The following is a 10964-nucleotide window of genomic DNA, read 5'->3' on the forward strand; positions in this document are numbered from 1 at the left end:
AGTAGCACTGTTAGTGCAGTGGTTAAGTGCTTGGCTACTAACTGTAAGGTCCGTGGTTCAAATCCACCATTGGCTCTTAGAGAAAGATGTGGCAATCTGCTTCTCTAAAGATTACAGCCTTGGAAACCCCATGGGGCAGTTCTACTCCATCCTATAGGGTAGCTATGAGTTGGAATTGACTGCAATGGGGTAATGCACGTGAAAATTGGACAATGAACAAAGAACACCAAAGAAGAATTGATGCATTTGAAGTATAGTGTTGGCAAAGCATAGTGAATATACCACGAATTTCCAGAAGAAAATCAGTCGTAGAAGAAATACTGCTTGAAATCTCCTTAGAAGCAAAGATGGCAAAATTTCATCTTACTTACTTGAGACACGTCATCGGGAAAAACCAATTACCAGAAAAGGATATCATGTTTGATAGAGGGTCAGCAAAAACGAGGGAAATAATAGATGGATTGATACAATAGCCACAACAATGGGCTCAAACATATCATATATCATGAAGATGGTGCAGAACCAGGTAACACTTTGTTCTATTATGTACATGGGGTCACTGTTACTCAGAGCCTAAAACCAAAACTCATTGCCGTCAATGAATTCCAACTCATAGTTACCCTATAGGACAGACTAGAATTGCCCCATAGGGTTTCCAAGGCTGTAATCTTTACAGAAGCAGACTGTCTCATCTTTCTTCCATGCAGCGGCTGGTGGATTCGAACCACTGACCTTTCAGTTAGCAGTCAAGCATTTAACCACTGTTCTACTAGGGGTTTTTGAGTCAGAGTCTACTCAATGGCAACTGATAGCAATGACATTATGCCAGATGGTATTCTGAGCTCTTTTAGATCATTTAATCCCTGAGAACTCTTCAGGAAAAAGTGTCATCATCCTATTATACAATGATTACATAGAGGTACAGAGAAGTTAAATACCTTGTCCAAGATTGCCCTACTAATGAATGATAAAGTTGGATTTGAACCCGGAGCCATGATGCTCTGTTGCCCTCAAAATATTATACATGCTATGAAGACAATAAAAACTGGTATGGGAGGCGGAGCCAAGATGGCGGACTAGGCAGACGCTACCTCGGATCCCTCTTACAACAAAGACACGGAAAAACAAGTGAATTGATCACATACATAACAATCTACGAACCCTGAACAACAAACACAGATTTAGAGATGGAGAACGAACTAATACGGGGAAGCAGCGATTGTTTCCAGAGCCTGGAGCCAGCGCACCAGTCAGGTACAGCACAAGCACAGAGAGCTGCTCCAACCCCCTGAACTAACCCCGGGAGGGGGACCAGCCGGTTCCGCGGGCGGCGTGGGACGCAGCCGGTAGGAGAAGTCCCTGGGAGGCAGTGACTGGTCTTGGAGCAGAAAGAGCAGCGTCCGAGCCGGGGAACCGTCCCACAGGGATTTGGACTGGACGCAGGTACGGCATAAACAAGGAGAGTTGCTCCACCCGCCTGAACTAACCCCGGGAAGGGGACCAGCCGGGTCGCGCGGGCGGCGTGGGACTCAGCCGGTAGGAGAAGTCCCCGGGAGGCAGCGACTGGTATTGGAGCAGGGAGAACAGCGTCCCAGCCGGGACACTCGGTCACGGCACAAGCACGGGGAGCTGCTCCACCCATCTGAACTAACCCCGGGAGGAGGCCCAACTGGTTCTCGGGGGTGGCACGGCCACGCGGCTTGAGGGACGAGCAGTCCCTGGGAGGCAGCGACTGATTTTGGAGTCGAGAGTGCACCGTCCCAGTAGGGGAGCCTTGACGCTGGGCGTGGGGCTGGAAGCGGAGGATCTGACCGTGACTCCAGTGGGCCAGACCCCCCGGGGGCAATCTCCACACAGCCAGCACACATAGGCGACGCGCCCGTGGGAATCTCAGATATAATAGTCATTCCAAGCAAGACAAGCAACTCTGGCTATATTCTGAGGTGCTACTCTCCTATCTCTCTGTTCCCTCCCCCACCCTCCCCAGGCGGCTTCATTAACATCTGAATAGCCTGAGCCAGAGGGAGAACTCTGATAGGGATCTGACTGCATTTTTTTTTTTAGCGGATTTTCTGGAAAAACTAGTTTCCCAGTGATGGCTCAGAGACAACAATCCATATCAAACCACTTAAAGAAGCAGACCATGACAGCTTCTCCAAGCCCCCAAACAAAAGAATCAAAATCTTTCCCAAATGAAGATACAATCTTGGAATTATCAGATACAGAATATAAAAAACTAATTTACAGAATGCTTAATGATATCACAAATGAAATTAGGATAACTGCAGAAAAAGCCAAGGAACACACTGATAAAACTGTTGAAGAACTCAAAAAGATTATTCAAGAACATAGTGGAAAAATTAATAAGTTGCAAGAATCCATAGAGAAACAACATGTAGAAATCCAAAAGATTAACAATAAAATAACAGAATTAGACAACGCACTAGGAAGTCAGAGGAGCAGACTCGAGCAATTAGAATGCAGACTGGGACATCTGGAGGACCAGGGAATCAACACCAACATAGCTGAAAAAAAATCAGATAAAAGAATTTAAAAAAATGAAGAAACCCTAAGAATTATGTGGGACTCTATCAAGAAGGATAACCTGCGGGTGATTGGAGTCCCAGAAAAGGGAGGGGGGACATAAAACACAGAGAAAATAGTTGAAGAACTCCTGACAGAAAACTTTCCTGACGTCATGAAAGACGAAAGGATATCTATCCAAGATGCTCATCGAACCCCATTTAAGATTGATACAAAAAGAAAAACACCAAGACACATTATCATCAAACTCACCAAAACCAAAGATAAAGAGAAAATTTTAAAAGCAGCCAGGGAGAAAAGAAAGGTTTCCTTCAAGGGAGAATCAATAAGAATATGTTCTGACTACTCAGCAGAAACCATGCAGGCAAGAAGGGAATGGGACGACATATACAGAACACTGAAGGAGAACAACTGCCAGCCAAGGATCATATATCCAGCAAAACTCTCTCTGAAATATGAAGGCGAAATTAAGATATTTACAGACAAACACAAGTTTAGAGAATTTGCAAAAACCAAACCAAAGCTACAAGAAATACTAAAGGATATTGTTTGGTCAGAGAACCAATAATATCAGATATCAGCACAACACAAGGTCACAAAACAGAACGTCCTGATATCAACTCAATTAGGGAAATCACAAAAACAAACAAATTAAGATTAATTAAAAAAAAATACACATAACAGGGAACCATGGAAGTCAATAGGTAAAAGATCACAATAATCAAAAAGAGGGACTAAATACAGGAGGCATTGAACTGCCATATGGAGAGTGATACAAGACGATATAGAACAATACAAGTTAGGTTTTTACTTAGAAAAATAGGAGTAAATAATAAGGTAACCACAAAAAGGTATAACAACTCTATAACTCAAGATAAAAACCAAGAAAAACGTAACAACTCAACTAACATAAAGTCAAGCACTATGAAAATGAGGATCTCACAATTTACTAAGAAAAACGCCTCAGCACAAAAAAGTATGTGGAAAAATGAAATTGTCAACAACACACAAAAAAGGCATTAAAATGACAGCACTAAAAACTTATTTATCTATAATTACCCTGAATGTAAATGGACTAAATGCACCAATAAAGAGACAGAGAGTCACAGACTGGATAAAGAAACACGATCCATCTATATGCTGCCTACAAGAGACACACCTTAGACTTAGAGACACAAACAAACTAAAACTCAAAGGATGGAAAAAAGTATATCAAGCAAACAATAAGCAAAAAAGAAGAGGAGTAGCAATATTAATTTCTGACAAAATAGACTTTAGACTTAAATCCACCACAAAGGATAAAGAAGGACACTATATAATGATAAAAGGGACAATTGATCAGGAAGACATAACCATATTAAATATTTACGCACTCAATGACAGGGCTGCAAGATACATAAATCAAATTTTAACAGAATTGAAAAGCGAGATAGATACCTCCACAATTATAGTAGGAGACTTCAACACACTACTTTCGGAGAAGGACAGGACATCCAGTAAGAAGCTCAACAAAGACACGGAAGATCTAATTACAACAATCAACCAACTTGACCTCATTGACTTATACAGAACTCTCCACCCAACTGCTGCAAAATATACTTTTTTTTCTAGCGCACATGGAACATTCTCTAGAATAGACCACATATTAGGTCATAAAACAAACCTTTGCAGAGTCCAAAACATCGAAATATTCCAAAGCATCTTCTCAGACCACAAGGCAATAAAACTAGAGATCAATAACAGAAAAACGAGGGAAAAGAAATCAAATACTTGGAAAATGAACAATACCCTCCTGAAAAAAGACTGGGTTATAGAAGACATCAAGGAGGGAATAAGGAAATTCTTAGAAAGCAACGAGAATGAAAATACTTCCTATCAAAACCTCTGGGACACAGCAAAAGCAGTGCTCAGAGGCCAATTTATATCAATAAATGCACACATACAAAAAGAAGAAAGAGCCAAAATCAGAGAATTGTCCCTACAACTTGAACAAATAGAAAGTGAGCAACAAAAGAATCCATCAGGCACCAGAAGAAAACAAATAATAAAAATTAGAGCTGAACTAAATGAATTAGAGAACAGAAAAACAATTGAAAGAATTAACAAAGCCAAAAGCTGGTTCTTTGAAAAAATTAACAAAATTGATAAACCATTGGCTAGACTGACTAAAGAAATACAGGAAAGGAAACAAATAACTCGAATAAGAAATGAGAAGGACCACATCACAACAGAACCAAATGAAATTAAAAGAATCATTTCAGATTATTATGAAAAATTGTACTCTAACAAATTTGCAAACCTAGAAGAAATGGATGAATTCCTGGAAAAACACTACCTACCTAAACTAACACATTCAGAAGTAGAACAACTAAATAGACCCATAACAAAAAAAGAGATTGAAACGGTAATCAAAAAACTCCCAACAAAAAAAAGCCCTGGCCCGGACGGCTTCACTGCAGAGTTCTACCAAACTTTCAGAGAAGAGTTAACACCACTACTACTAAAGGTATTCCAAAGCATAGAAAATGATGGAATACTACCCAACTCATTCTATGAAGCCACCATCTCCCTGATACCAAAACCAGGTAAAGACATTACAAAAAAAGAAAATTATAGACCTATATCCCTCATGAACATTGATGCAAAAATCCTCAACAAAATTCTAGCCAATAGAATCCAACAACACATCAAAAAAATAATTCACCCTGATCAAGTGGGATTTATACCAGGTATGCAAGGCTGGTTTAATATCAGAAAAACCATTAATGTAATCCATCACATAAATAAAACAAAAGACAAAAACCACATGATCTTATCAATTGATGCAGAAAAGGCATTTGACAAAGTCCAACACCCATTCGTGATAAAAACTCTTACCAAAATAGGAATTGAAGGAAAATTCCTCAACATAATAAAGGGCATCTATGCAAAGCCAACAGCCAATATCACTCTAAATGGAGAGAACCTGAAAGCATTTCCCTTGAGAACGGGAACCAGACAAGGATGCCCTTTATCACCGCTCTTATTCAACATCGTGCTGGAAGTCTTAGCCAGGGCAATTAGGCTAGACAAAGAAATAAAAGGTATCCGGATTGGCAAGGAAGAAGTAAAGTTATCACTATTTGCAGATGACATGATTATATACACAGAAAACCCTAAAGAATCCTCCAGAAAACTACTGAAACTAATAGAAGAGTTTGGCAGAGTCTCAGGGTATAAAATAAACATACAAAAATCACTTGGATTCCTCTATATCAACAAAAAGAACACTGAAAAGGAAATAACCAAATCAATACCATTCACAGTAGCCCCCAAGAAGATAAAATACTTAGGAATAAATCTTACCAAAGATGTAAAAGACCTATACAAAGAAAACTACAAAGCTCTACTACAAGAAATTCAAAAGGACATGCTTAAGTGGAAAAACATACCCTGCTCATGGATAGGAAGACTTAACATAGTAAAAATGTCTATTCTACCAAAAGCCATCTATACATTTAACGCACTTCCGATGCAAATTCCAATGTCATATTTTAAGGGGATAGAGAAACAAATCACCAATTTCATATGGAAGGGAAAGAAGCCCCGGATAAGCAAAGCATTACTGAAAAAGAAGAAGAAAGTGGGAGGCCTCACCTTACCTGACTTCAGAACCTATTATACAGCCACAGTAGTCAAAACAGCCTGGTATTGGTACAACAACAGACACATAGACCAATGGAACAGAATTGAGAACCCAGACATAGATTCATCCACGTATGAGCAGCTGATATTTGACAAAGGACCAGTGTTAATTAACTGGGGAAAAGATAGCCTTTTTAACAAATGGTGCTGGCATAACTGGATATCCATTTGCAAAAAAATGAAACAGGACCCATACCTCACACCATGCACAAAAACTAACTCCAAGTGGATCAAAGACCTAAACATAAAGACTAAAACGATAAAGATCATGGAAGAAAAAATTGGGACAACCCTAGGAGCCCTAATACAAGGTATAAACAGAATACAAAACATTACCAAAAATGATGAAGAGAAACCCGATAACTGGGAGCTCCTAAAAATCAAACACCTATGCTCATCTAAAGACTTCTCCAAAAGAGTAAAAAGACCACCTACAGATTGGGAAAGAATTTTCAGCTATGACATCTCTGACCAGCGCCTGATCTCTAAAATCTACATGATTCTGTCAAAACTGAACCACAAAAAGACAAACAACCCAATCAAGAAGTGGGCAAAGGATATGAACACACATTTCACTAAAGAAGATATTCAGGCAGCCAACAGATACATGAGAAAATGCTCTCGATCATTAGCCATTAGAGAAATGCAAATTAAAACTACAATGAGATTCCATCTCACACCAGCAAGGCTGGCATTAATCCAAAAAACACAAAATAATAAATGTTGGAGAGGCTGCGGAGAGATTGGAACTCTCATACACTGCTGGTGGGAATGTAAAATGGTACAACCACTTTGGAAATCTATCTGGCGTTATCTTAAACAGTTAGAAATAGAACTACCATACAACCCAGAAATCCCACTCCTAGGAATATACCCTAGAGATACAAGAGCCTTCATACAAACAGATATAGGCACACCCATGTTTATTGCAGCTCTGTTTACAATAGCAAAAAGTTGGAAGCAACCGAGGTGTCCATCAACGGATGAATGGGTAAATAAATTGTGGTATATTCACACAATGGAATACTACGCATCGATAAAGAACAGTGACAAATCTCTGAAACATTGCATAACATGGAGGAACCTGGAAGGCATTATGCTGAGTGAAATTAGTCAGAGGCAAAAGGACAAATATTGTATAAGACCACTATTATAAGATCTTGAGAAATAGTAAACCTGAGAAGAACACATACTTTTGTGGTTACGAGGGGGGGAGGGAGGGAGGGAGGGTGGGAGAGGGTTTTTTTATTGATTAATCAGTAGATAAGAACTGCTTTAGGTGAAGGGAAAGACAACACTCAATACATGGAAGGTCACCTCAATTGGACTGGACCAAAAGCAAAGAAGTTTCCGGGATAAAATGAATGCTTCAAGTCAGCGGAGCAAGCGCGGGGGTCTGGGGAACATGGTTTGCTGGGACTTCTAAGTCAATTGGCAAAATAATTCTATTATGAAATCATTCTGTATCCCACTTTGAAATGTGGCGTCTGGGGTCTTAAATGCTAACAAGCGGCCATCTAAGATGCATCAATTGGTCTCAACCCACCTGGAGCAAAGGAAAATGAAGAACACCAAGGCCACATGACAACTAAGAGCCCAAGAGACAGAAAGGGCCACATGAATCAGAGACCTACATTATCCTGAGACCAGAAGAACTAGCTGGTGCCCGGCCACAATCGATGACTGCCCTGACGGGGAGCACAGCAGAGGACCCCTGAGGGAGCAGGAGATCAGTGGGATACAGACCCCAAATTCTCATAAAAAGGCCAAACTTAATGGTCTGACTGAGACTGGAGGAATCCCGGCGGCCATGCTCCCCAGACCTTCTGTTGACACAGGACAGGAACCATCACCGAAGACAACTCATCAGAAATGAAAGGGACTGGTCAGCGGGTGGGAGAGAGACGCTGATGAAGAGTGAGCTAATTATATCAGGTGGACACTTGAGATTGTGTTGGCAACTCTTGTCTGGAGGGGGGATGGGAGGATAGAGAGAGAGGGAAGCAGGCAAAATTGTCAAGAAAGGAGAGACTGAAAGGGCTGACTCAAGAGGGGGAGAGCAAGGGAGTGAGATGTATGTAAACTTATATGTGACAGACTGGATTTGTAAACGTTCACTTGAAGCTTAATAAAAGTTATTAAATAAAAAAAAACTGCTATGGGTAGGAGGATGGTAGTCAGGGTAGGCCTCTCTGAAGAGTTGACAGTTTTGATTTGAAGCCTAAACTGTGAGAAAGAGCCAAGAATGTGAAGATTTTAGGGAAATATGACTAGCCAGGGAAGACAGCAAGCAGATTTCTTTGGATTTTTATTTCAGGTCTGCTGACTCAGATGAATTGACAAAGACTAGAGTTTTCTTTATCTTAATGTAGAAACTACAATAAGTTGCCTAATATGAAAGTCCTCAGGATAGGTCAATGGCAACCACCAAAGCAAGGTTCAATAAGTACAGTTTTTTGGGGGGAGAAAAGTCAGTATGAGACACTTGAGTTTATACAGTGTTTAGACTGAGACCAGAGAAAAGAGTGGTCCAGCAAGCATGGTGTTAGAAGCTAGAACATATTCAAGAGAGATATGGATGAGCCAATAACATGTGAACTATTCCTTGTTACTTTTCTCCTCTCTTCTCCCTTGCTGCATTCACTGAGTGCTTTCTCTTCCCTTGAGGCTTGTAGGAAGGAGTTCATATCCTTGGAACAGTAGATTTTCATAAGAAGTATTACGTATTAGTCGGGCATCATTCATTTTCCTTGGTAGATGATGAAACTTTTGATATGCTGCTTCAAGTGTGTCTTCAGTTCAGGAATATTTTCTTGTAGCATAACATGAGCAGCATTTATTTTCTACTTCTTCAGATTACGTATTCAGGACACCTGTTATTGGCACTTTGGATCTCTGTTGTCTGTTCTTAACTTTTGCTATCTCACTGAGAGCAAGCTCCTCTGTTGAAAATTTTCCTCAGAGCCCCCTTCATGTCCCTGTTCTTCAGGCTGTAGATGAAGGGGTTCAGCATGGGGGTGACCACAGTGTACATCACTGAGGCTATTGAGCCTTTTCTGGAGGGACGGGTTGTTCCAGAAGTGAAGTAAACCCCAAGGCCTGCACCATAGAATAAGGAGACAACAGAGAGGTGAGACCCACAAGTGGAAAATGCTTTATATTTGCCTCCAGCAGATGAAATACTTATTATTGAGGCAATAATTCTAGAATAAGAAAAAAGTATCCCAGTCAGGGGAATAACACCGAGTAGGCCAGTTACGAAGTATAAAAGGATGTCATTGATAAGGGTGTCAGAGCAGGCAAGTTTGAGGATCTGAGAAAGTTCACAGAAGAAGTGGGGGATTTCTGTCTCTCTGCAGAAGGACACCCTCAAAACCATCAAACTCTGCAGAAAAGAGTATATCAGGCAGATTATCCAAGAAAGCAGAAGCAGTAGACCACAGAGGCGTGGGTTCATGATGACCATGTAGTGCAGAGGGTGGCAGATGGCCACAAACCGGTCATAGGCCATCACTGTCAGTAGCAAATTGTCCAGTCCTGCAAAAACCATGAAAAAATACATCTGGGTAAGGCAGCCTTCATAGGTGATGACTTTGCTCTGTGTCTGAATGTTCACCAGCATCTTGGGGATGGTGGTGGAGGTGAAACAGATGTCAGTGAAGGACAGGTTTGAGAGGAAGAAGTACATGGGAGTGTGGAGATGAGAGTCTGAGCTAATAGCCAAAATGATAAGCAGGTTTCCTATAACACAGACCAGGTACATGTACAGAAACAGCCCAAAAAGGAGGGGCTGCAGGTCTGTATCTTCTGAGAGTCCCAGGAGAATGAATTTTGAAATAGCTGTTTGATTTCTTGATTCCATATAACTCATGGAAATTGCCTGCAAAGAGGCAAGTATAATGTTAAAACAATGACAAGACAGGAATGTGCCATACATTTAAAACTCTTCCAATCATGAAGCCTTATGTTTTACCTAAAGAGTTTGTTTTCTTTAGGTGACTTTTGTTGTTAACTGTCGTCAAGTTGGCCCAACTCCTGGCAACTCCATGAAACAAAATGTCTCCCCTGGTGATTGGAAGGCGAAAGTTGGAAACAAAGAAGAAAGATTGGTAGTCGGAAAATAGGGCTTTGGTGACAGAAACAATGCCGGGGATTGATCGACAGAGTTTTGCAAGACCAACGACTTCTTTACTGCAAATAACTTTTTTAACCAACATAAACAGTGACTGTACACATGGACTTCATCAGATGGAATACACAGGAATCAAATCGACTGCATCTGTGGAAAGAGATGATGGAAAAGCTCAATAGTATCAGTCAGAACGAGGCCAGGGGCCGACTATGGAAGAGACTGTCAATTGTTCGTACGCAAGTTCAAGTTGAAACTGAAGAAAATCAGAGCAAGTCCACGAGAGACAAAATATGACCTTGAGTATATCCCACCTGAATTTAGAGACCATCTCAAGAATAGATTTGACACCTTGAACACTAATGACCGAAGACCAGACGAATTGTGGAATGACATCAAGGAGATCATGCATGAAGAAAGCAAGAGGTCATTAGAAAGACACCAAAGAAAGAAAAGACCAAGATGGATGTCAGAGGAGACTCTGAAACTTGCTCTCAACTGTTGAGCAGCTAAAGCAAAAAGGAAGAAATGCTCAAGTAAAAAAACTGAACAGAAGATTTCAAAGGGCGGCTCAAGAAGATAAAGTGTTATAATGACATGTGCGAAG

The 10964-nt window shown here is 40.7% G+C and overlaps 1 protein-coding gene across 1 annotated transcript; it reads right to left on the reverse strand.

Moving 5' to 3' along the window:
* Positions 1-9151: 9151 nt before the first annotated feature.
* LOC135230527 (olfactory receptor 7A10-like) lies at positions 9152-10090 on the reverse strand. Its single transcript, XM_064279888.1, has one exon. The coding sequence runs from the start codon at positions 10088-10090 to the stop codon at positions 9152-9154; it is 939 nt and encodes a 312-aa protein (XP_064135958.1).
* Positions 10091-10964: the final 874 nt, after the last annotated feature.

Source organism: Loxodonta africana, chromosome 3 (assembly GCF_030014295.1).
Source record: "Loxodonta africana isolate mLoxAfr1 chromosome 3, mLoxAfr1.hap2, whole genome shotgun sequence".
NCBI classification, from domain to species: Eukaryota; Metazoa; Chordata; class Mammalia; order Proboscidea; family Elephantidae; genus Loxodonta; species Loxodonta africana.

Bases quoted from the DNA above. Each gene is read 5' to 3' on its own strand.
- LOC135230527 (XM_064279888.1), bottom strand. From the start codon at position 10,090: ATGGAATCAAGAAATCAAACAGCTATTTCAAAATTCATTCTCCTGGGA.